The 25,714-nt window shown below is 52.4% G+C and overlaps 2 protein-coding genes across 8 annotated transcripts in view; one reads left to right on the top strand and one right to left on the bottom strand.

Moving 5' to 3' along the window:
• TRIP4 (thyroid hormone receptor interactor 4) overlaps window positions 1-19,875 on the bottom strand; it is a 29,646-nt gene extending 9,771 nt beyond the window's left edge. For 3 of the 5 annotated variants that reach the window (XM_065076313.1, XM_065076314.1, XM_065076316.1), the window contains exons 1-11: window positions 19,717-19,875; window positions 18,190-18,356; window positions 17,331-17,467; window positions 15,044-15,271; window positions 14,058-14,136; window positions 11,936-12,065; window positions 11,641-11,856; window positions 10,351-10,477; window positions 9,451-9,638; window positions 8,331-8,455; window positions 7,494-7,585 (exon numbers count right to left, since the gene is read on the bottom strand). In XM_065076313.1, coding sequence (XP_064932385.1) covers window positions 7,494-7,585; window positions 8,331-8,455; window positions 9,451-9,638; window positions 10,351-10,477; window positions 11,641-11,856; window positions 11,936-12,065; window positions 14,058-14,136; window positions 15,044-15,271; window positions 17,331-17,467; window positions 18,190-18,356; window positions 19,717-19,802 — 1,575 coding nt within the window. In that variant the 5' untranslated portion in view covers window positions 19,803-19,875. Of the gene's footprint in view, window positions 1-3,149; window positions 3,451-3,489; window positions 5,856-7,493; window positions 7,586-8,330; window positions 8,456-9,450; window positions 9,639-10,350; window positions 10,478-11,640; window positions 11,857-11,935; window positions 12,066-14,057; window positions 14,137-15,043; window positions 15,272-17,330; window positions 17,468-18,189; window positions 18,357-19,716 lie in introns of those variants that run through there. The other 2 variants (XM_065076317.1, XM_065076315.1) reach the window with 2 other exon arrangements.
• Window positions 19,876-20,837: 962 nt separating this feature from the next.
• On the top strand, window positions 20,838-24,060 carry PCLAF (PCNA clamp associated factor). 3 transcript variants are annotated; one of them, XM_065076334.1, is made up of 4 exons: window positions 20,855-20,983; window positions 21,080-21,157; window positions 21,233-21,389; window positions 23,640-24,060. In XM_065076334.1, the coding sequence occupies exons 1-4, from the start codon at window positions 20,905-20,907 to the stop codon at window positions 23,707-23,709; spliced, it is 384 nt and encodes a 127-aa protein (XP_064932406.1). In that variant the 5' UTR covers window positions 20,855-20,904; the 3' UTR covers window positions 23,710-24,060. The 3 variants fall into 3 exon arrangements, with proteins under 3 accessions (XP_064932407.1, XP_064932406.1, XP_064932405.1); XM_065076333.1 differs by having other exon boundaries at window positions 20,861-20,983; window positions 21,233-21,395; XM_065076335.1 differs by lacking the exon at window positions 21,233-21,389 and having other exon boundaries at window positions 20,838-20,983.
• The last annotated feature ends 1,654 nt before the right edge of the window (window positions 24,061-25,714 follow it).

The raw sequence follows: 25,714 nt of genomic DNA, 5'->3' as shown, positions 1-25,714 counted from the left end.
GAAAATGGGGAGTTCCTGCCGCAGCCTGAGGGGCATCGGCAGCAATGCCAGCGACACGGACGTGGGGATGCAGGAGAAACGGAGCCATCGGAAACACCAGAGGTGATGCTGGTCCGGTTGTTGGTGCTGCTGTCGGTACCCCCAGCAATAACCCTCAGATACCCCGCGGACCTTTGGCTGATCCAGCACTCGCGGCTCCGTTATCACAGTCTGTCTGTAGGTGGGAGTTACATATTTAACATCCAGAGGGGAAACTGAAGAAACCGCATCCTCGCAGGGTGCAGAACCAGCCCTGGAGAGGCGCTGTGCCCACGCGGTGCCCGTCCCGGCCGCTTCTCCACGGGGCGAAGCGTCATTTCGCTGTCTGACAGCAGGAATCTCCACCGCCTCTTTGAAGTATGTTCATTTTGGGGGCTCTCTAGCCAATCTTCCCAACCCAGCCTTGACCCAAAGCGCTGTTGTTTGCCCAAAGGTGACACCCGACTGGCGACATGAGCCAGGAGATCCAGGTTTGTCCCGCTCTGCGTCACCTTCTCCTCAATCAGACCTTTGGGAAGGGCTTGCGGAGCACCGAGCACTTTGCTGTGAGGTTCGATTGCATCTCACTTTCAACTCCAAGCACGTTTTCCGGCATCATCTTTGAAGGACCTGTTCCCTCCGCCTTTGCACAGGCCAGCCGAAAAACATCAAATTTTCCTAAAGAGACCCCAAAGCAGATCCAATTTTCTAGAAACACTGATTTTTCGAGCCTGAGGCAGAAATATCCAGGCACCCGAGAAGCTCTCCGTGCTGCTTTTGGCCACGGAAGAGCCTGTGGATGCAGAGCATGGGTTAGAAAAAGGATACTCACTGACGTTGAGGCCAAATCAACAGAACGAGCGAAAAGAGAATTAACAAAAAAAAAGCGGGATCGCAAAGAAACACAAACAAAAGGCGGCAGCCAAACTTTTGTTTGAAAGCCTGTCAGGTCTAGACTGCAACGTGTGAGGAAGGAACAGCTCGAAACCACAGCTGCTAATGGTTATGGATTTGGCAATCAAAATGTCTTTTGTTAAAAAAAAAAAGAAAAAGAAAGAAAAAAATAAGTTAACTGCCTTGCTATTGAGGTTACAAACCGCAGCCTTGATGCATTGTTGCAGTCAAACATCCTCCCCGCTGCTCTGAGCGCTCGCAGCTGCTGCTGGCACGGCCTGGCTGGCACGGGCTCCTTCGCGAGGATGCGCGAGGGATCTGGGGATCCTGTGGTGATCCTGCCGTCCTTCCCCTGCCTCCCCATCGCCGGCACAAAGCGGATCCAGGGAGGGATCCCGCGCGCCGGCCGCTCCGGCCCATCCGCTGGGTGTTCCTCACCTCCCTGGCTCTGTGCTTGGATCCAAAGGGCAGGGGAAGCAATTAAAGAGTAATAACAGCACTTTGAAATGCAGATTTAATATCCCAGCTTGTGCGCTGATTTGTAAAAGGCTGAGCGGTCTGTGTTGAGAACTGGGGAACTCGGCGGTGCCGGCAAACGCACCCACCCCGCTGGCCCCGAACCTGCGGCCACCAACACCCTCCCGTGGCTCAAACCCCACCCGAGAAACCCCTGACCGCGGCAAACCCGACAAGAAGGGCTTGAGATGTTTATAGAGAGCCCGAGGAAACCGGGTGGACCTGGGAAAATACTGGGTGGTGTACAAGGCGCAGCCAAAAGAGCCGTTTTCAGCTTCCCTTGCCGAGGGACGGAAACGAGCGAGGAGGAAAGAGACAGCGGGGAGGAGAAGATGAGAGGAAACCAGGGCACCTGCTCCTGCCCAGAACGTCAGCGCCCTGCTAGATACAGCCAGGCACGTCCAACAGCTCCGGCAAGTCCCTTCATCCATCAGAGCTGCAAAGCAAAGGGGTAAAAACAGCACAGCACACGACGGAGATCAGCAGAACTTTGGGGAAAAACCCATTTTGGTGAATGTGTCCCTGCCTGGGTCTCCCTGAGGTTTGATCCCAGCGACGTGACGGGATTCCTCAGGGCAGGGCCAGGATACGCACCCAAGCAACCAGTCTGATAGGGGTGACGAAACGGGTGACGCGCTGAGGAAAGCGGAAGCAAGCGGAGTCCTTGGGTGCTCCTACGTTTGCTGCGGTGGTTTTATTCTGCTGTGGTTTTATTCCGCGGCCGGCAGGTCCCCCGTCGTTTGGGGACATCAACCAAAGGGTGGTCACAGCTCAACCTGAGCAGCAGCCAAGCTCCAGGTCAATTCGACCTAATGCTCGGTTTCAGGATTAACAAAAAACAACACCAAGAAGGCAGCAAGTATCGTTAAGTGACCACATTTGAAAGGAGAAAAATCCACCTCACAGATCGGTGTGGAGATGGTAGCAGAGGCTAAGTCCACAGTCATCATTAATTAAGTCATATGCTTCAGCCTTGGCTTCGTTTTTTCCCCTGGGTCTGGGAAAGCAGAGGAGAGGGCAAGCTCGCCTCTATCATTCGATTCCTTTGGCATGTTAATGCATTCCTAAATTAATCATCATCAAGTGACAATCTCTCCCTCATCTTAACAGCCTGAGCGGTGGCCTCGGAAAACCTGCTGGCTCAGGCGAGGCAGCTGGAGCATCCGCGGGGTCTCCGCTGGAAACCAAAGCGCTTCGCGTCGGGAAAAACTCCCCCGTGTTTTATCGGCTCTAATCCGAACCAGCTGCTCCGCGTCGCTCCCAAAACCACCAACCAGGGGAGATCGGTGCGGCGAGGAACCGACAAAAAGAGACGCGGCAGCCCCGGGTCCCCGCAAACCACACCTGATACCGCTCGGGAGATAAATTTGGCTTCGGGGAACTTGGGGACCTGCCAAGTTCAAAGGCCTTGCGCTGGTTGGCAATCATGAGCAGCCCCCCAGATGGCTGCGGGAGGAGGCTGAGCTGATTTAGCCCTCAAAATCCTGCAGGAAAGAGGGGCAGGAATAAAAACTCGGGATTGAGGAGGTAAATCTGGCATGTGGGGAGCGAGCGGAGGCGCCAGGGCAGCCCCAGCGCCGCACAAACCAGCCAGGAAACCTCTCCTTTGGGGACACGGTCCTCGTAAAAAGTCTCGATGTATTAACATGTTCTTTGAAGCGCACGTCAACGCACATGTTTGTGTTCCTCCCTCTCATTAACTTCTCTCTTAGGAAAACATGACCAGTGGGCTATTGTTCCTTTATTTGGAGATAATCTCAACAGGCACCTTCTGCAGTCTAAATATAGACAATTTCTACCCTTCTCCTGCGCTCGTGTTTGAGAATTTAAAGCGAGTTCGGGATGCTTGGTGCCCAAGCTTCATTTTTTCTTGCTGTTATTTTCACCAGGGTGGGCAAGAGATTAAATGCAAATTTCCTGACAGGGAAAGACGGAGCCTATTGCAATGACAGTCGCAGTCTCGTGGCACAAAAATAGCTTAGACGTGTTCCCTTGTGCAGATTTAGGACACTAAGTGATCGCCTAGAAATGAAAAATAAACACTTTACTCCCGTCAAACGTAATTACCCAATATTTCAAGCCGAGATAATAGCTCCATCTCGATACCGGCGTGTGTGCACGCTTGCATTCAAAATAAGTCCAAACACACCTATCAACGACTAAAATAGCGGCGGCGGAAATGTTCCTTTTTTCCAGGTGAAGTAATAGTCTCTCGGATCAAAGTCGTTAGCAAAACAAACGCGGGATTCGGAGCACGTTAAAGCAGCGTAAATGGGAATAGTTCCCGTTTGCTTGAGCCCCTCGCCAGCCCCAGCGAGTGTGGCTGAAGTCACCGACACCTCGCGCGGGGAACGAGAAGCAAAAGCGGCTCCGCGTTCTGCTCGAGGTGCCGGTGACGTCAGCCCGGGGCGAGGAAAAGCCGCCGTCAACGCTCACATCTCAACGGGGAGGGCAGAAAAATCAAACCCCACCAATTTGCAGGTCACCTTTAGCGCGGTAACAAAGGGATCGTTGTGGCGTGAGCAGGGTTTTTTGGGTGGCTGCCACGGAGAGAAGGAAATGAGCCCAGAACGAGGTGCGAGATGTGCAAAGCTCCGCTGGAAATATTGAGATGGAGAGCGACGCGGAGGGAGCTCCGGGTACCACAACCACGCGCTGAATTCGGAAACAGCTTTTGCTGCGATCAAACCAGGTGACACTCGATACCCAGGCTGGACTTTCCTACCTGATAGTAACTCCTGCTCCCAGAGTGGCTTCGATCCGAAGCTCGCAGCTCGGAGCGCTACAACGAGGCGCAAAGAAGCTCTGCCAGGGAAGCGCCGCTTTATTTTCCACGTGGGAAAGAGACCCAGGGGAACGGATTAAAGCCATTCATGCAATCAGCGGCACAGCCGAGATTAGGGCGATGTCATCTGACGTGCCGCTGATTCTAACCGCAAGGACGTCCCTTCTCGGCTTCTCCTCCGCGACCACAGGTCCTGTTGTCATCGCTTCTCCTGACGACCCACAAACCACTTCAATGGGTATTTGAATGCTCTACATGGGGCAGAGCTGCGAGACTGACCCCTCCAAATGGACCACAATTGGCCAGACTTACCAACAATGCAGCTAAATAACTGGTCCCTGACAATAAGAGAAGCTCGTGGGGCAGGATCTGAGTCTGCTGGTGCAGTGAAATGGGGCATCGCTGCCTGATTTGGGGTTTTTTGAGCACAAGTTTAAAATATATATATATATTAAATGAGGATAACGATAGAAAAATACCAGCAGGGTGCCACTAACATCTTCATTAGCAACTTGAGAGAGGATGCGACCAGCAAGGAAATTAAATCTGCAGGCTGTACTGAACAGGGAGAGGGTGACAGCATCAAAAGGACCACGAAATAATAGAAAAGCCACAGGAGGGACAGACCAGGAAGAATCTCCCTCGGTCACAAGAGTCAACACAAACTCTGTGGCTGCTGGAAACAGCAGAACCACCATCAAAAGCCAAAGAGCACGTCAGGGAACTATTCCACCTTGGGGTGGTGGGTTTAACCCGCAAACGGGGCTTGTGAAATGACTTATTCCGGAAAACGCAGACGCTTCCAAGTGGGAGCTGAGAGGAGGAAGGTGTGAGACAAAGCGCAGCGCCCAAAGAGACCTCGGCGGTGGCTTCACCTCCGAAAGCCTCTCCTGCTGCATCGCATTAATTACCCGCTAATATCCTGTGGGTATTTTGAAATATACCACATTCTTTGCAACGCCGTAAGTGGTGAAAACTCATCTTCCTTTCCCTGTCCCCCAGAAGCGAGGGGGAATCTTCGTACAGCAAGAAACGAGCAGATTACGCTGCTGATGAACCTGGGCTGAATCACCAGCCTGAGCAACAGGGATTTCCTACTCCCAGCCACATCCAACCCGAGTTTCTGCACTGGCGCTGCACGTTTTCCTCACCTTGCTAGCACTCGCAATTAAATTAGGCTCAGCTTCCTTCAGATGCACTCACTGCTCATCACAATCCGCAAAAACACACGTTTCCTCATAAAGCAGCTTCAGAAGGATGCTCAGACCTCTGAATTCAATCTTAGCAGCTAGGGAAATGAACACTGCGTAAAGCAGTCCTGGGGAAAAAATGGACAAAACCATTGTAAAAAGGCAACATATTAGGAATTCTAAAGAGTTTGCAATACGGGAGCAGCAAAAGGGCAGCGAAACATGAAGTGCCGTGGCATCGCAGCGTTGAGAAGAGAGGAACATCTCTTGCTGGCACGTCTGGTCATGGCGCTCCTGGGATATTCTGCTCTTCCCCCAGCGCCTCTGCGGCCGAGCAAAGCGGGAGGAATTTACAGACAACACCGCTCACTGGGGGGCTCCTCCATGGGAAGATTTAAAGCTTGTTATCTACAGCTCAACTTCCTGATCTGTCGCAGCCATTTTACCAAAGCCTGAAGAACACAAGGACAAGGAGGAATTGTTGGAGAGAGAAAAGTACTCATGAGAGACCACGATGTATTTCCCACCATGTTATAAACAGAAGGATGAGAATCTCCGTTCAAGACCAAACTGCAAAGCAGCAGATGCTACAGGAGAAAAACCCACCGCTGGCCCCAGTGTCCTTTCCTCTTTGCCCTCCCAAGGCTCGTTCCCCTACAAAGCCAAATGCTCCTGCAGATTTCCGTGTGTTCCAGTCCCAAAGCTCCCTCTGCTGCTCGTACTTCCAACCTCTCGCCCTTCCGCCCGCGACTGAGACACAATCTCATCAGAAATATTCTCTTCACCTCTAGTTTCCAGGCATTTCCCTCTAGTAAAACACCTCACAGGCTCCATGAGTTAATATTATTAACAAAACCCACCGCTCTGGATTTTTGGGCGCAGAGTTGGGCGCAGCATCAGCGCTCAGACCTCAGGAGGTCTCCAGCAAAGCGAGGTTGACACCGTTCAGCTGAGGTTGCTCATGGATTTGTCTTGATCACAACTGCTCCGGGCAGCGCTCAACCGTCCTCCCAGGAAATATTTTCCTTAAGTCACACTGAAACCTTCCCTTTCAATTTATGACCCTCCTGCTATGTATGACACCAAAGAGCCTGGCTCTGTCTCTCTGTAACACGCAATATTAACCTTTCTCTAATGATCAGCGTCCTCTCCTCATCTCCACCGCCTCCCCACGGCAAGGGCGGCTCACAGAGACATCTGGCAGCTCCCAGCACATCTGGGTGCACATCAGCACCCACGGACTCGTAGGGGTTGAGATTTCACAGGAGATTCCTGCGTCGACCCCCATTCCCTGCAGGTCTCCCTCCTTCTCGAACCACGAGATCTTGCCAGCGAAGCCTCAGGCAAAGAAAATCTCAGTAGCTCGACCTGATCTGTGTCCCTGGCCTCCAGCTCACCTGCCGCATTCACAAAAAGGCCTATTAAACGTCCTTTGGGAGTCTTAATCCACTGTAATCTCCAGCTGCTCTCCAAAAGCGGCCAAATGGGTACGTGATCCCTCCTAATCCAGAGCCCTCCATGCAACGGGAAGATCAGTTATTCCAAGCAGTAGCAAAATATTGCTGCCTGCCCAGGCAAAACTCAGAGCAATCCTTTCTATCGGCACTCCGGGAAGTTTCAGGAGAAATCAGCGCTTTGGAAGTCACCCTGAGGTAAGATGTACGCTCCCAATTTTGCGAAACGAGGATGACAACCAAATATCCAACGTTCAGGTTGCTGTTTTGCGCCGCCCAGCGCGGCTGCAGCGTCCTGGCACACGTCCATCTGCGTCGGTTTAATGAAGCAGGTGTGAGTCCTCCTTGAAAGGAGTTTCAGTGTACATGAGAAACCAGCTCCAACCAAACCCCCTCGCTGTGGGAGAGGCTGGGGATGGATTCAGGCCGTATTAGCCCACCGCTCCCTTCCACCGCTGCCCAGATGCGTTTTCTCGATATATTTGCTTTCTAGCTGTACAAGTCACAACTTCTCCCATCACAGCCGCAAATCTCCGTTCGGCATCCGCTCCGGAGCATCTCACAGAGGCGAATTACGCAACTCTAAAGCTTAAAAAGCTAACGCAAAGCTCCTGCAGGTTTATTTGCTGTACTCACCTGCTCGTTAAACTGCTCTTGCGACAAACAGTCGGTCACGTCCACGCAGCCCAGGAGGCATCCTGAGGGATAATCGCTCGGGAATTCCACATCTGCACGAAAAGAGATCTCTCTGAAGGCGGCGCACGTCCCCACGCACAGCTGGGGCTCCTGACCCCCATGCCCTCCCCTCTGCTCCACACACTCCTCATTCTTGAGGCATAAGAAAACACACAGTGACTGTAACACCCTGTCGCTGTTTTTTTCAGCACAGGATATTGGCCGTGACAGAAGTAAGGTTGGCAGATTTAATTCCATATCCACAGAGGAGCCCATAGCGCAGGAAAAGCCCCTTTCCCTGCCGAGGGAGCTGACAGTCCTGCCGGGTGACATTTAAGCCGGGTGACACGGCACAAATAGGCGGGCAGTGCAGCCACCAGCGTCCTCCCACCCACGGGAGAGAATAACACCTTCCCGAGAACCTGCGGCTTTTCCATTCCAATTTCCACAAGGTCGGAATATATGAAAATCCTCTGACACCACCGCAATCAGGCTGAAGCACAAGCTGCTTTACACGCTCGACAGTTTGTTGCTAGAGCCGAGGATAAAACCAAGTCCTTCACTGTCAAAAGCTATCGCAGAAATCAGGTGTTTGTGCTCAGAGTACGTGACCACCTAAAGGACAGAGTTCAAATCTGCCACCGGCTGGCGAAACGCAGCGAGGATGAAGAGGATTTCAAGAGCAGAAGGTTGAAAAGCGAAGCAGTAATAAGCGCTCAGCAGAGACGGCTTCCTGCCACTGCTCATTACAGGGCTCAATGCAGCAAATAACACCAAGATGCAAGGAGAGGAGCTCACCTTTGCGGAGCAGCATTCGGTAGGTGGCCTGCAGTTCAGAGATGTCCTGAGGGGAAGGTCTTTTAGCGGTGGCTGCGATCCATAACCGCCCTCTGTGAGACGTGTACCAGGTCCTGCCCTCCACCCTGGAGAACAAAGGAGAATTAGACCTTGAATTTCAGCAGAAATCACCCACACGGACAGATTTTACAACGGAACGTTTCCCTCCGCAATCCCTGCTGCTGAGCTTTGCCCTGACTATTGAAACTCGAGCAACGTGTCAGCGCTACGGAGAAAAGCTGAGACGGGCGAGAATAACGCCACAAGCAGAGCGTGGCCTCACCACAAAAAAGACGTCAATCCCCGGCCAGGACAGCAGGACCTGAACACGTGTGGAGGACAATCTGCTCACACCATTCCCTCACAAGCTCAAAAAGTCACACACAATAAGTGTGTGATCGAGGGAGTCATCACGGACCACACATGTGCACAGGGTGGTCAGTAGTTGCGGCTCCTGGGGATCCCAGAGCACCTGGATGCAGAATCCGGACAGGTTAACGTTTCTAGCATCTTTAGCTTGGGAAGTGCAAAAGCTTTGCTCTCTTAAATGAAAAATTCTGTGAAGGGAAGAGGGAAAAAAAGGCTAAAGGAGATTCTTTGTTCTGCGTTAAAGAGGTGAATTAACGTGCCTGGGATGCTGGGCAGAAGGAGCTTCTCTTTGTAACCTGATTCCAAGCCCAGAGGGGGAAGGTAGCGGCAAGGGGTGTGTGCACGGGGTTGTTTCTTTAAACAAAGCCACCGTTGGCTTCTTTATGACAGACAAAAAGCACATATTTCACATTTTCCGCTTATTTGCCTTTCCAATTCTAGAAAGCTACGCCGTGACTGTGCCACAGAAATCTCGGCCTCTCGCTCCATTTAACCAATGTGAAGAAACTTGCACCTTCCAAACCCCAAAAAAAACTGATTCCCCAGCTTCTCAACCCATCAGTGCACCGGATGAGGAAGCACGGCTGCCAAACCTGGAGCTACCAGCAGCTTGTCCAAAGCACAAAGGTCCCCTCAGGAACACAAAACTTTCCACCTCACCTACGAAGCAAGAGCTGAGCGGGATACCTGAGGGTTCAGACCAGCCCTTTACCTTTTGATTCCCCTGACGAGCAAGGACGCCCAAGGCTGGTGCAGGCTGAGGCACCAGCCGTCGTCCGAGATCTCCTGCAGCTCTCGGTCCTGGATCCGCAACCTGCTCCGCTCCGGGTCGGGCTGGTCCCCACTGTCCAGCGACGGGAGGCTTTTCCTGGGTGGCAGCACACCCGTTTGGTCCACCCACTTCAGCGTGTCCAAAAGAAAAGAGAAAAGCGTTAGCACCTCTCTAAGAACGACGTAAATCGAGTGCAGGTCCTATGTGAAGTTTTACTTCATTCAAGGCCAGGGGTATTACTCTTTTGGGGACCAGCCTCACGTGCCGTGCTCGGGCAGGAGGAAAAACAAGGTGGTGCTCTGCCCTGCGTGGTGTTTCCTTTCTGTGCATCACAGCTAAACCACGGATTTGAAAAATAAATCTACCTGCTGGCATTTCAGAGCATTCACAGGAAGACACAGTTTCCTAAACATATTTACAACGATCAACACTCAAAACAGGGAAACATCCAACCCCCAAATGCTTAGTAGGCACCAAGCAACCCACGACTGAAGGGGAATTGGAGGGTAGAGATGATGCCCTTTGCAAATTGAAAACCTGGCAGCAAAGGCTTCATAAAGAGCTGAAAAAGTGACACAGCCTTAGGCTGATTCACAGAAATTCTTGCGAGTTCCTGAAGATGAGAGGCAGGAGGCTAAAAACCAGATAAATCAGCTCCCAAGAGCAGGGAACAGAGCAGGGCATCGGTAAAGCTTCTGGCCCCAGCTCAGAGGGTTAATGACGATCTCTCAGACACGGGGCAGGAAAGAGGCACTACAAACATGCCAGATACACAGTGCTTAAGCTCAGCTCTTCAACATTAGTCCTTACTGTGGTATAAACCATTCAACACGTACTGACCAAAGGAGCAGGCTGAAGAAGACGGGGATTCACCAAAACACCAGAATTCGGTGTCGTCTTTGCTTCTGGGCTTCCCGCTGCCTTGCTCAGTGTGCCACAGTTAATGGCTTCAATGGTTTCATCCAGCCTGCAAAGCACAAACGAGAGGCGTGAAAATCCCCTGCTCCCCCCAGCAACGTCTCCCTGCTCCCCGCACACACATTTCTGAGCCAAGGCGTCTTATCACCACCTCTCCTGGCCAAACGATTTCCTCGCTCGCTCTGATTTCTAATTGGAGCAGTTAAATCTACCACAGAAACTCAGCCTGCTTTGAATTTGAGGCGAATGCGTTCTGTTGAGATCGGCATTCCACAGCATCTCTTTTCAGGGTGGCTTTATCTTTAACAGACACGCCAGCTATCGAAACCCCACGCAAACCTTGCTCAGCTGGGCTTCGGAGGGGGTCTCAGCAGAGCTGTGCTGGAAGAGATGACGTGCTGCAAGCCAAAAAACACCCTCACAGAGTCACAGAATGTGAGGGGTTGGAATGGCCCTGGCAAGCTCATCCAGTGCAATCCTCCCATGGAGCAGGAACACCCAGATGAGGTTACACAGGAAGGTGTCCAGGCGGGTTGGAATGTCTGCACAGAAGGAGACTCCACAACCCCCCTGGGCAGCCTGGGCCAGGCTCTGCCACCCTCACCCCAAACAAGTTGCTTCTCAGATTTCAGTGGAACCTCCTGTGTTCCAGTTTGCACCCATTGCCCCTTGTCCTGTCACTGGTTGTCACCAGAAGAGCCTGGCTCCATCCTCCTGACACTCCCCCTTTCCATCTTGATCCCCAGGAATGAGTCCCCCCTCAGTCTCCTCTTGTCCAGCTCCAGAGCCCCAGCTCCCTCAGCCTTTCCTCACACGGGAGATGCTCCACTCCCTTCAGCATCTTGGTGGCTGCGCTGGACTCTCTGCAGCAGTTCCCTGTCCTGCTGGAACTGAGGGGCCACAACTGGACACAATATTCCAGGTGTGGTCTCCCCAGGGCAGAGCAGAGGGGCAGGAGAACCTTTCTGACCTACTGACCACCCCCTTCTAACCCACCCCAGGTACCATTGGCTTCCTGGCCACAAGGGCCCAGTGCTGGCTCATGGTCACCCTGCTGTCCCCAGGACCCTCAAGGAAGAAAAGGACATAAAACTGCATCCTAACATCAGAGGCGCGCTTCAAGGGATCCACTTGCTCTCTTACACCCGCTCCACCCCATTCAGCCCGTGCAGATTTCCCGCCGCGTGCCTCAGCGCTGCGGTTCTCACTCACTTGCTGTGGTACTCGGCCATGCTGGTGTCCTCCTCCAGGACCTGCCGGCCGGCGAAGTCGATGGTGATTTTCCTGGCGAGGCGGGAGGCGTGCCGCAGCTCCCGCAGCTCCCGCTCCCTCCTCTGCAGAGCCTCCCGCTCCTGCTTCGACAGCCACTGGTTGGAGTCCGTGGCAAAGTAATCAGATTCATCATCAATGACCTGGGTTCGACGCACACTGCGAGATACAACAAAGGTGACTTATCCCGCCAGGTCATTGATGCTCTTCCAGGAGCGTCTCTCAGCTCCTGTCTTACCTCGTCCTGTCAAATTCCAACAACTTGTCTTTGTGTTTCACGGCCATCTCCAGGCCCGCTTTAAGCCGCGCTTCTTGGCGAGGCAGCAAGTCTTTGCTTACAGCGTCCAAATTCCCGGAACTCTCAGCGCCTGAGACAGAAAACAAACCACAGCTCAACAGGCAGTCGTTTCAAGCCCAGCCTTGGTGGGCCCGGCTGCAGAAATCCCTCCTAAAACAAACACCTTCCATGGAACCTTGCACCAGTTCAGCACCTTTCCAAACCAGGTTTAGCCCTGATTTTGCCTCTAGTCCCTTTGACAAACTCCTTCCTCCAAGGAGAAGGAAGCGTTTAAATACTACAGTGACAATGCGTTGACAGAGAAGGTCTTGCTCTTCAGTTCTCCACCCCTCCCGACAATTTGGGCTGTTTAAATTCTGCCCATCACCAGCCGCAGGCCCCGTGCCCCCTCCTGAAAGCCAAATTCTCTCCCGAGTGTTGTCACCTCCACAATGAGACTCTTGGTCACACTAAATGACCCACAGGTGCCAGTTCCAGAGCAAACCGTGCAGCTGCCACCGGAGCCTCTCGCAAGCAAAATCCTCCCCCCACACACCTCAGCGGGTTTTGCAGACCATTTGTTAGAGACGGAGAAATCGATTCCCAGCAACCATCTCTTCTTCATCACCATTTCTGGCCAGGAGCCAAAACCCAACCAAACAAAGGGAGGGGGGAACGCAAACCAAGCGTGTTCGCATCAAAGCCACAATGGAACAAACCGATGAATTTCGCAGCAGACATCACACAGGCTAACGCTTTTATTTTGAGGAAACACAAAGCCTGTATTTCCCTGTCATCGCTGATCCAGTTTTTCACTCCCAAGACAAATAATTACTCGCATTTCAGCTTTTTCCTGCATGGATAAGGCTGATAAAACGGGGAAGAAAAGGGGATTCTGAAGTATAGCGGGATCTATAAGGGAAGATTATAACCAGACCAACTCCATGATCTGTTGCTCTCAAGGACTTACAGGACCTCCCGCCATCTCAGCTGCTCTAAAGAGAAGTTGACATCGAGACCCAGAGTAAATATTTTCCCAGTTCTTCAGCAAAGCGTGTTTTTCAACCAAGAACACTGTGACCTTGGCTGTGCTTCAGCTACACTCAGACAAACAGGTCCTTGCTGGGAGACTGGGTATTATTTCCTCTTGCTTTCCTTGGCTCTGCTCCTATTTTTAGCTCCTGAGATAAGTGTTAGACAAGAAGAGCCATTAGAAAATATTCCCCAGCACCTCTCCAGACCCAGCGAGTCAGCCGGCAACGCATCATTCCACAGGAGCCTTGTCCTCATTTTCAAAGACTGCTACGGCAATCCAGTTCCTGTCATTGATTGAGAAATGCCTAACGAGCAGCCCTGGGGCCTCTGGGTAAGAACAATACCCGCTGCCGTTTGATGCGCAGAGTTGTCACCTCTGTGGAAGCCCAGAAACGCTGGCGAGCGCTCGCAGAGGGGACACAACATCCTTTGATCGGCCACCACGGCCAGCGTGCAGCAACAGGGGCGGGAAAGCCTGAAGTAAATAAACTTCACAAACTGTCCTGGCAGTTTACAGCCCAGAGAAACATCCAGGTGTCTGCTCCCGAGAGGGAATTACCATTAGGCTTTGCCAGCAGCTCTTTATAATTTGGATGAATCACAGAAGCGTTTTGGTTGGAAAAGACCTTTAAGACCGAGTCCAACCACTACCCATCCCTGGCACTGCCCCATGTCCCTGAGAACCTTGTCTAAACACCTTTTCAACCCCTGCAGGGCTGGTGACTCCAGCACTGCCCTGGGCAGCCTGTTCCAATGCCCCACAGCCCTTTGGGGAAGAAATTGTTCCTAAATCCAACCTCAACCTCCCCTGGTGCAACTTGAGGCCGTTTCCTCTGCTCCTGGCGCTTGTTCCTGGGGAGCAGAGCCCGACCCCCTCCATGCGACAACATCCTTTACCAGCTTCGTTGCTTTTCTCTGAATGGATCTGGACATTCTGGACACGCACAATCTCACCCCTCTACGGTTTCAATGCGAGCGTAGCGCAGGGCTCCTGCTGTTGCGCTACTGATTGGATTCGTTATATTACAGGTACATAATTGCTACTGACCCGCCATGAGCTTCTTCAGCAACTTCTGGCTCTTGTTCGAGTCCCGTTGGAGAATGTCCTGCTCTTCTTTAGTGCACACCTAAGGAAGAAAAAGAGGACTTAGGAAGGATCTTGAGCAGCTTCAAGAGCCTCAGACAACAGCTCAAGATGAACTGTTTAAAAAGGGCCAGGACAGTCCACACCTCCTCTCCTTTGGTGTTATTTATGCAGGGAGAATCTTGAAAGCCCGTTCTTTATTCATGAGAACTGTACAGTTTGTACAGCAACACGACTGGTGAAGGGACTTGAACATAAGACCTATGAGGAGAGGCTGAGGGAGCTGGGGTTGTTTAGTCTAGAGAAGAGGAGGCTTAGAGGTGACCTCATCACTCTCTATAACTACCTGAAGGGCAGTTCTAGCCAGGTGGGGATTGGTCTCTTCTCCCAGGCATCAGCAATAGGACAAGGGGCCATGGGCTTAAACTCTACCAGGGGAAATTTAGGCTGGATATTAGAAAGAAATTCTTTACAGAGAGAGTGGTCAGGCATTGGAATGGCTGCCCAGGGAGGTAGTGGACTCGCCGTCCCTAGAGGTTTTTAAACTGAGATTGGACATGGCACTTAGTGCCATGATCTAGTAAACGGACTAGAGTTGGACCAAGGGTTGGACTGGATGATCTCTGAGGTCTTTTCCAACCCTGTCCATTCTGTGATTCTGTGATTCTCGGTGCTGTGGGTTGCTACATGACCTCAAACTGCACTCAGAACCTCCCCAAGCAGCTGAACAACGCTTAGCGCCGAGATCCTCTCTCAGTTGGCCGCTTCGAGTTAAACAAATCTTTACAAATAGCAACGGATCTGATTTTAAACATTTTCTTCACCCAACCAATCTTTTCCTCTATCTCTGCTAGAGGAATCTTGATCTCGAGAGGCTAATTCAGCCCCAAAGCGCGACGCGAACCACGTCACGCTCTAGCGTGGCAAATCAAAACCACCGCGTTACTCACCAGAGAACCACAGAACAAGCAGGGCCCAGAGCCCTCCTGCTCGCACACGATGCGCCCGCAAACCAGGCAGTTGTTGACGAGCTTGTGCTTCTGGCCCAGGCACTCGCAGGCGTGACGCCCGGGGATCAGCACGGCCAGCTTGTCCTGCCCCTCCTTGGTGTACAGGCTGACAAATTTGGGCTTCTTCTTGGAGGAATTGCTGCTGCCCACGCTGCTGCTCTCCTGTGCCTGAGAAGCAACAAATTCAACAAACAAACTGTACTCATGCTGCAATCCCAGCAGCAAAGGGAAACACCGACCCTTGAGCAGGCTGGGAGACTCAGACCAGCGTTATTCCACCTAGCTGGAGCGAGACTTGGCCCAGAACCCTGATTAAACGGAAAGACAAGCTTAGGCCTGCCAGAAAACCTCCGAGGAATCTAAACAAAGCAAGAACATCAGGATGTTGCTGATCCACTTGATGTGTGCCGACTCTGAAAGCTAAAACCGCTTGGCAGGCGCGCTGCCCGTCCTCCAGACCCAGTTCTCAACCCACGCGTATTTAACAGCTCCCAACAGCAGCGCAGCGACGCCCCGATTGATTTTCAAGGGCCGCTGAGGTTTGAGCAACCCCCTGTTTGTAACTCTGAAGTCCTGTGCGCCTGTCCCCACACACAGCTGGTGGCAGCAGGACCTCTGGGCTCACAGCCGCCCCAGATTTTGTTTTCCACACACTGCGTGTTCAAATATTCAGCTGTGATGTAAATTCTTCTCATTAAATGGCATGGCATCGGTGAATCTGAGATTCACCTCTCTGAGTTTCGATCAGAAACTGCACTAGGGGCAGGGATTAAGCTTCAGGTCAGGCTCAAGGAGAGAAACTCTGATCAGAAACAAAGCAAAATTAATTGAGATGATGGCTGGATTACTAATCTAACAGTGGAACTCTGCATTTTCTCCCTCAAACCTTACACCTTGATCGACGAAACAAAGGGTTCCTCCTCCCACTTGACGTCTCCAGCACGTACCAGATGAGAAGTGAATTGTTGAGAAGCTAATTGCAGGAATTAATTACGGCACAAAGCTCCCGCTTTTCCCTTTTTTCTCTGCATCAGGGCACCTCTTGCCTTGACTCTTTTTCCCTGCTCTGCTCTCAACGGTGTTTCCAGTCCCCTCCAGTTCTGCCCAACTGGTTTTACTGTCACATCCAGATCCAAACAGTATTGTTAGGAAAAAATTAAACACATAAAGCAAACTTTGGCACAGCTTGCTTGCTTTTCTTTTTAATTAGCTCAAAAGACAACCACAAGACAACAGAACACCGCTGTCCTTTTTCAACCCCCAGCTCAAAACCTGTGGTTTTTTAACCTTTCATACAAACACTTCTACAAATGTTTTGAGCATTTACAGCCTCCTTGCTACAAAACCCTCAGCGGAAAAACATAACTTCAGGTTCCACCATTTATTCCCACTGACTGTGGGAAACAGTTCTGCTGGCTAGAGAACAAACCTGCTGCATAAAACAGCCCTATGGCCGCGTGCTGCTCGAAAAGAGCAGCGTTTCCTGGGGTTTAGCATGTCTATGCTCGTATTTCACAGTTTCTTCCATCGCAGCTCAGACTGTTTAGGAACACCGCAAAATAATTTCCCCACAAAACTGAACAGGGCCAAACCAGAGCTGCTGTTCTGGGAAGCAGGCGCTCACTGCAGCGCTCAGACTCCTCGGTCTAGCGCCCAAGGATTCCCCTCGGAAGCAGCCTGAAATATTTCATTGACCAATTAAGGCTTTCTGCAGCAGGATCGAGGAGTTTGAAATACAGCAAGAAGGAATGTTCTACCCACTTCCTTAATCCCTCAACCTTCACAGCTCTGCTTTAAAGAAATACATTTGTCACTAATTACAGCATCGATTTCCATTGCCGCTTGTTCATCCAGGCTTCTCGCGGGGGGAGTAAAATCCATTTTGACACAATCACTACCTGACGATTATTTTACGTATATCTCACAGAAGCGGTGCCGTATATGACTGTTTTGTCGCCTTTTTTTTTGCAGACGGACACAAGCTTAGAATCTTAGAAGCCAAAGCTTAGAAACACAAACCCACTTTCAAGCATATAACCTTCTCCATCAAGACTCCGATTAATGAAGGATTCGTATTTCCCAAAGCTCGTTTCCACTTTCCGATCACATCTTTGGCTGGAGCATTTGAGGTGGTGAAGAAAGGTCACCTTTCCTCGCCACCCAAACTCAAAGCATGTCCCCAGCACCAGCGACACGCAGCTCACCCTCGTGCACCACACACACTCACCTTGGCCAGGTCCAGGGGGGTTTTCACTTCCTCCACATGTGCGCTTGGCTCAGCATACGCAGGCGTCTCCTGCTTGTTCCTTCCTTTGCGTTTACCCTTTTTCGCTTGGTCTCCAGCCCGAGGCACTTCTGAAGGCTCTGCAAGTGTGTGTAAGCACAAAGAAAGGCTGGGTAACTACCAGCAGGAGCAAGATCACAGAATCGTAGAATTGTTTTGGTTGGAAAATAACTTAAAGATCATTCAGCCCAACCGTTACCCCACCCCTGGCACCACCCCATGTCCCTGAGAACCTCATGTCCGTCTGTCCAGCCCTCCAGGGATGGTGACTCCAGCACTGCCCTGGGCAGCCTGTTCCAATGCCCCACAGCCCTTTGGGGAAGAAATTGTTCCCACATCCAACCTCAACCTCCCCTGGCGCAACTTGAGGCCGTTTCCTCTGCTCCTGGCGCTTGTTCCTGGGGAGCAGAGCCCGACCCCCCTGGCTCCAAGCTCCTTTCAGGCAGTTCAGAGATCAGAAGGTCTCCCCTCAGCTCCTGTTCTCCAGCTGAACCCCCCAGGTCCCTCAGCCGCTCCATCACACTTGTGCTCCAGCCCCTCACCAGCTCCGTTCCCTTCTCTCCACTCGCTCCAGCACCTCAAGGCCTTTCTTGACATGAGGGGCCCAAAACTGAACACAGGATTCAAGGTGCAGCCTCATGTCCCTGAACTCTTACTTGGTAAATGAAAATGAGCTTTACACTGTCACAAAGGGCAGAAATAGGATGAGTCGCAGGCATTCATGGCACATAATTGTTTATAAACAGAATAACTGAGACAAGCTTATTTGAGACTTTAGCTCCTTCTTCCCCATGGCACTCACCATCCTTTTTCCGGAACGCGGGCACAGGCTCGGACAGCAGCTGGGACGATTTCCGCCACCTGGCCAGAAGTTCTTCTACAAACTGACTCTTCTTCCCATCGGTCCCCTGAATGAGGTCAATGACGTACTCCCGGATCTCATCCTCATTTGTTATTGACAAGATGTACCTGTAAGAGGGCAGGACGGAGAAAAATGGGTAAGGTGGCTTTTGTTCTGAGAAAACCAACAACCTAATCACGTACGTATGGAATTATCTCTCCAGATCAGGTTTCTGTAGAGACTACAGTAAGAGATGGGTTTATGTGGGGTAAGAAATGGGCCTCTCATCATAAGAAGAACATCGAGGTACTGGAGAGAGTGCAGAGGAGGTGACAAAGCTGGTGAGGGGCTGGAGCACAAGTGTGATGGAGCGGCTGAGGGACCTGGGGGGTTCAGCTGGAGAACAGGAGCTGAGGGGAGACCTTCTGATCTCTGAACTGCCAGAAAGGAGCTTGGAGCCAGGGGGGTCGGGCTCTGCTCCCCAGGAACAAGCGCCAGGAGCAGAGGAAACGGCCTCAAGTTGCACCAGGGGAGGTTGAGGTTGGATCTGGAAACAATTTCTTCCCCAAAGGGCTGTGGGGCATTGGAACAGGCTGCCCAGGGCAGTGCTGGAGTCACCATCCCTGGAGGGCTGGACAGACAGACATGAGGTTCTCAGGACATGGGGCAGTGCCAGGGGTGGGTTACGGTTGGACTCCATGATCCTGAGGGTCTCTTCCAACTGAAAAGATTCTGCGATTCCATGAGTCAAATTCCCAGACAGTGCTTTGGGGAAACCCTGTGAAACAGTCAGACAGGCACTTTGGAAAAATCCTTTGTGTCTGTTTCAGTGAAAAGATAATGAGATACATCATCTTTCTCCTTCTGTTCCAGTACAGAGCGACACCCCCCCAACCCTCCTGCCAAATGCCAAAAAATGCACCGTGAGACTCCAGTTCTCACTGTGTCACATAAAACAAAAAAAAAAAATAATAATAATAACCACTAACTAAAGAGCTTCTGCATAAACCCAAGGAGACAGCAGCGTGCCCTTAGAATCGTAGAATAGAAGCGTTTCAGTTGGAAGAGACCGTGAGGATCATTGAGTGCAACCACAACCCAACTCTAACACTAACCCACGTCCCTGAGAACCTCGTCTAAACGCCTTTTCAACCCCTCCAGGGCTGGTGACTCCAGCACTGCCCTGGGCAGCCTGTTCCAATGCCCCACAGCCCTTTGGGGAAGAAATTGTTCCCCAGATCCAACCTCAACCTCCCCTGGTGCAACTTGAGGCCGTTTCCTTTCAAGCCCCCTCCCCACCCACCCACAACGACCCCGTCCCGTCACGAGACACCTGTCCCAGGCACAGCCCCGTGCAAAGATCTCCGCCGTTTCCCCCCGTGTGACTCCACGGGCTCTGGGGGACGCGGAGGCCGTGCAAGGAGCCACCGCGGCCGCGCCCACGGGAAGAGGGACCCGGCGCGGGGTGCGGGTCCCGGCCCCGCTCACCTCACCACGTCCTCGCCCACGTCCAGCCCGAAGTCCCCGCGCAGGTGCTGGACGCACCAGGCGAGCAGCGCGCCGGGCGCCGCCATGGCCGTGCGGGGGAACGGAAAGGGCCGCGCACCGCGCGCTGCGCCGGGACCGCCCCCCCGGGCAACGCGGCCGCGGAAACTCCGTTCCGGGCTGTCCCCGCGGGAGTAGAACAGTTCGGGTTGAAGAGACCTCGTCCTGCACAGCCCCTGACATGAGCAGGGACATCTTCACCAAACCAGGGCGCTGGATGTCATAACAGAATTACAGAGTCACAGAATAATGTCAGGGGCTGGAAGGGGCCTGGAAAGCTCATCCAGTGCAATCCCCCCATGGAGCAGGAACACCCAGATGAGGTTACACAGGAAGGTGTCCAGGCGGGTTGGAATGTCTGCACAGAAGGAGACTCCACAACCCCCCTGGGCAGCCTGGGCCAGGCTCTGCCACCCTCACCCCAAACAAGTTTCTTCTCAGATTTCAGTGGAACCTCCTGTGTTCCAGTTTGCACCCATTGCCCCTTGTCCTGTCACTGGTTGTCACCAGAAGAGCCTGGCTCCATCCTCCTGACACTCCCCCTTTCCATATTGATCCCCATGAATGAGTCCCCCCTCAGTGTCCTCTTGTCCAGCTCCAGAGCCCCAGCTCCCTCAGCCTTTCCTCACACGGGAGATGCTCCACTCCCTTCAGCATCTTGGTGGCTGCGCTGGACTCTCTGCAGCAGTTCCCTGTCCTGCTGGAACTGAGGGGCCACAACTGGACACGATAGCCCTGATAGATAGATAGGTGTGGTCTCCCCAGGGCAGAGCAGAGGGGCAGGAGAACCTCTCTGACCTACTGACCACCCCCTTCTAACCCACCCCAGGTACCATTGGCTTCCTGGCCACAAGGGCCCAGTGCTGGCTCATGGTCACCCTGCTGTCCCCAGGAGGTTGTGGAGTCTCCTTCTGTGCAGACATTCCAACCCGCCTGGACACCTTCCTGTGTAACCTCATCTGGGTGTTCCTGCTCCATGGGGGGATTGCACTGGATGAGCTTTCCAGGGCCCTGCCAGCCCCTCACGTTATTCCGTGACTCTGTGAACTGAACGAACTGAGACGAGCGGCTCTCAGGGGCGCGGACCAAAGGGCGGGATGCCGGCGCGCTCCCATTGGCTGGCGCTGGCCAATGGGGTGTGGGCGCGGGCTCTGCGCGGGCAGGATGGCGCGCACGAAGGCGGCGGCCGGGCCCGGGCGGTTCCGGAAAGGTGACACGGGCCGGGCCGGGGGGACCCGCCGGGCGGGGAGGGGACCGGACCGGACCGGACCCGCCGCCGCCGCTCACTGTTATGCTCTGCCCGCAGTTCTGGTCGCCCGCGCTCCCCGGAAGGTGCTGGGCTCCACCAGCCTCAATGCGGGACCGTCGCCGAGCGCCAGGAGAGGTGAGAGCGGGGGTGCCGGGGATCCCCCCGTCCTTCCTTCCCCCCTCCCTCCCCTCACGGCCGCTGTCCCCTCAGGCGACGGCCGCCGCGGCGCGGGGAACCCGGTGTGCGTGAGGCCCGTCCCCGCCTGGCAAAGAGGCATCGGCGAGTTCCTGCGGCTGCCGCGGAAGCAGACCCGGGCGCCCGGCGGGGAGGCGGCGGGGAGCAGCGGGCTGGGAACGGCGGACAGGACGTACGGGTGGGCGGAACGGCTGGCACGGGCTGGAGGAGGCAGCTCCCCTTTGTCCCCCTCAAATCCCCTCAAACACCCCTTATCCCCCCCCTGCCCCCTTTTTCCCCCCCAACCCCCCTTTATCTTCTCCTAGTCCCCATCTCCCCCCTCAGCTCCCCCTTTATCCCACCCCCCAGCTCCCCTTTATCCCCCCTCAGCCCCACTTTGTCCCCCCCAGCTCCCCTTTATCCCCCACCCTCAGCCCCCTTTATCTTCTCTTAGTCCCCATAGCCCCCTTTATCACCATGTCAGCGCCCTTTATCCCGCCCCCCCCAGCCCCCCTTTATATTCCTTCAGCGCCCCTTTGTGTCCCCCCCTATAGCCCCCCTTTATCCTCCCCATAGCCCCCCTTTATCCTCCCCATAGCCCCCCTTTATCCTCCCCATAGCCCCCCTTTATCCTCCCCATAGCCCCCCTTTATCCTCCCCATAGCCCCCCTTTATCCTCCCCATAGCCCCTCTTTATCCTCCCCATAGCCCCTCTTTATATTCCCTCAGCCCCCATCTTCTGCCCCTCAGCCCCCTTTGTCCTCCCACCTCAGCCCCCCTTTATCTTCCCTCAGCCCCCATCTACCCCCACACAGCTCCATCTCGCCCCCCCCAGCTCCTTCCATCTCTCCCCCCTCAGCCCTCCCCATGCAGCACTGGGGCTTTCTCAGGAGCATTTTTAATCCTGGGTTTCCTCTCAACCTTGGAAACACCAGCGCAAGTCCCTGCAAACTGCAATTGCAACACGGGGGGGGCTGAGGGGCAGGGCAGGGGCATTTGGTGTATTTGAGGGGCAAAACACAGCACGGATGGGGTTTGTACGCTTGAGAAGTTTGGCTGGCCTGTGTGCCTGAACCCGATTGTCAGTTCCTTTAAAAGCCACTGTTTTCAAAAGCTGGCTGAAGCACACCAGGGCGCTCAACACACCTGCAGAGCAGCAGCTGTTGGCAGTGAGGTCCTGGGGGGACTTTGAGCAGCAAAATCCCAATAATCCCGAGAGCTGCTGGCGCGGGGTGTGCTGGGGCTGTCCGTGTGTCCTGGGATGGGACAAACTGCCGCTAGTTTCCCTCCTTTAAAGCTACAATTTATATTTGAAGGAGCAAGCGACCGCTGCGAAGGTGACGGTGTGTCTGTCAACCTTCAAACTGTCACTGGAGTGACACGTCTCTAAAAGCAGTTGGGTGAACAAACCCAGTTGGGTGAAACATGCCCTGTGGGTTGAGAAGGACACGCGGGGGGCAACCGAGGGTATACTGACGTTTTGTGGGCTTTGCCATTTGAATGGTGGGTGTGTGTGGCTTGATCCAGTCCTAACACCTCAAGGTGCAGCCTGGGGTTAATTAGACTCATTTAGGTCATACAGCTTCTAGGAAAAGGGTTTTGTTAGCAGCGTCTCCACGGACCTCGTGGGGCTTTTCTGGGTGCAGGAACTGGTAGTTTAGGCAAATTTTCAGCGCTCGGACGTTGGTTTGCACACAGGAGAGCGCTGGGACGCGAAGCTCAGGCGGCCGCTGGTGGCTTCTGTACGTCAGAAATGAAATCGCTCCACCAAGCTGACACTTAAATACAAACTTGTAGGCAGCAGCTGTGTGAAACGTTGTCTCTTAATTGGAAGGGTTGTTTTTCACCGTAGAGATAATCCTTGACTAATTCCCCAGAGGAATTAGTCCTGAGTTGTCATGAAGGGCAAGCAAACAAACGGAGACTTTTAAGTGTGTTTTACCTTTTGGAGAAACAAACCATGCACACTGTAGCGCTGCCAAATGTAATTCTGTTTGCAATTTGTTGGGCTGAGGAAGGGCCGGGTGGTGCAGAGCACACACCCTATCGCCACCTAAAACCATTTACAGCGTCTGGAAGGAACAAGAACTTTACTCCCCGAACTGTGCAATGGTTTTTATTCCAGTCCCGTTGGTAAGTTCGGTTGAGACTTGGGCATAAAATAGGACTTAATTTTTCAGCTTCCTAAAAATTGTGTGGATCTGCGTGCCCTGTGGGTTGAGAAGGACACGCGGGGTGCAACCGAGGGTATACTGACATTTTGTGGGCTTTGCCATTTGAATGGTGGGTGTGTGTGGCTTAATCCAGTCCTAACACCTCAAGGTGCAGCCTGGGGTTAATTAGACTCATTTAGGTCACGCAGCTTCTAGGAAAAGGGCTTTGTTAGTTGGAGCCTTTCGAACAAGAGTTGTTTTTGTTCCGCAAACCCTTGTGCTTTTTGCAGAGCTCGCCCCCCACCACCAGCCCCTGCAGACGACGGGGAGTCCTCTGAAGAAGAGTTAGACCTGACCTGAGCCCGACTTAGCGCTAAACCACACGTCTCCCATGCTTCAGCTGTTACTTGTATTATTTGTGCAGCTTTTTACAGTCCTGGCTTATGTTCAGCTGTTGTGCAGAACTACGAGAGGCTGCGAGAATGTTGGAGCAGAATGACGGAGAAATTAATATATACCTTTTGAAGCTTCACATTCAGTGCAAGTCACTGGGTTTTAACTCGGTTTCCTTGAGTTCCTCAGCGACTCCTGCGTATCGCGCGGCTTTCAGCTTTTGTTTGCCTTGTGCCTCACACTTCCGTGATTGTCCTTGTCCTGGTTTTAAAAAGCAGATCCTCAGTTTTCTAATATACCGAAGCACTCTGAAAAATACATCTGCGTCGTGTCTTTATTGAAGTAAAAGCTGTTAACGACGATTTGAAAAGCCGCCGGTGAGGGCAGGTGTCACTTGCTACGATTTAAAGGTGAAGTTGGATTAAAACGAATGGGATTGTTCTAATGAATCAAAACCCTGAAAGCCCAGGGAGCAATAAGAATAAAACTTATGACTGTGAAGAGCCCGAAGCTGCCACACAATTAGGGGGGTAATTTATATGAAGGATAAAGGGGAGTTTGGTGGATGGGTCTTGCTCTTTGGGGTTCTGACTCACATTATCCACAAATGGATAACGCGATAATTATCCACAAATGGATGATGTGAGTATCGTGGAGCTGATTAAAAGGTGTTGGTGCACGAGGAGAATTGATGGGCAGCTCTGGTGTATTTAGCCCGGGGAAAAGGGGTTAACGCCGTCCTAAAAGGTGCAAATGAAGAAGGGGGGTTTCACAGAACAGCAGGTCATGTTCTCTGAGAAACAGCAAGAAACGCGCTGGAATTTTTAAAAAGATGATGTAAATTAAGAAGAAAAACCCCTGTTGTAAAAACTCCAGGGTATTTTGCCATCATGTCATGCAGAACAACCAAAAACCCATGCTTTCTGCTTGTTTTTAGGGAGAGGAGGCAGAGCGTTAGCGCGATAACAACCGAGCAGCTGGTTCTGTAAGTAGCTGCGTGAGGTTTTATTGCTGCACTATTGACATCTAGTGCTGCAAATACTTTATATTTTAATATATATAAAGTATAACCCGGTAAAGTGTGGTCACATACAGTGTTGCAAATAGATTCAAGAGAAGGATAAATTGTTGGTATCGCTGTACTGGGTGTCACGTTGCACCTTATAACAGGTTTTCCCTGGGAAATGGGATTTTTCATCTTACAGCAAGAGGTACAAGGGGAAAAATCCCATTGTAAATCCAGCCAGTTATTAATACTACAAAGTAGGTTTTACTTTTGAGCTCATTTCTTGGCAGTTTAAAGCGTTATTGGATGCCGATGCTCTTCGTTAAATCCATATAAACTCCACAGCTCTGATTTGTTTAATGGGTTCAAAAGAGGGGAATACAAAACCAGACGGAGCTGAACGCCCCCCCTCCCTTATTAGGATTTTCAATTTGATTTATAAAATAGAGAACAGGAGGAAAAGTGAGACCCAGCGCTGCCCGATTTTTAATCTCAACTCATTAACGCACTTAGAAATAACCTCTTAGAAAAAAACAAAATAAATACCCAGAGCTGACAATAGATGTCAGCAGCGTCTCCGGGTACCAAACTGAGCTGGGCAGCGCTCGCTCTGCCTCTTAAATAGATTTATTTATATGTATTTATATTCTTTAGGTAGTGTGTGGGGAATATAGAAGCGTATGGATGAGAGGCTGAAATTGCTCGTAATCTCAGCAGGTAATTACAGAATCACAGAATGGACTGGGTTGGAAAAGCCCTCAGAGATCATCCAGTCCAACCCTTGGTCCAACTCCAGTCCATTGACTAGATCACGGCACTAAGTGCCATGTCCAATCTCAGTTTCAAAACCTCCATGGCCGGTGAGTCCAGCACCTCCCTGGGCAGCCATTCCAATCCTGACCACTCTCTCTGCAAAGAATTGCTTTCTAGTCTCCAGCCTCAATTTCCCCTGGCAGAGTTGAAGCC

This window comes from Columba livia, chromosome 11 (assembly GCF_036013475.1).
Source record: "Columba livia isolate bColLiv1 breed racing homer chromosome 11, bColLiv1.pat.W.v2, whole genome shotgun sequence".
Classification (NCBI taxonomy): domain Eukaryota; kingdom Metazoa; phylum Chordata; class Aves; order Columbiformes; family Columbidae; genus Columba; species Columba livia.
This window is presented reverse-complemented; position numbering and strand designations above follow the sequence as displayed.

Coding starts and splice junctions, on each gene's coding strand:
- PCLAF (XM_065076333.1), top strand. CDS start 20,905: ATGGGGTGTGGGCGCGGGCTCTGCGCGGGCAGGATGGCGCGCACGAAG. Junction 20,984..21,079: donor GCCCGGGCGGTTCCGGAAAG/GTGACACGGGCC, acceptor CTCTGCCCGCAG/TTCTGGTCGCCCGCGCTCCC. Junction 21,396..23,639: donor ACGGCGGACAGGACGTACGG/GTGGGCGGAACG, acceptor TGCTTTTTGCAG/AGCTCGCCCCCCACCACCAG.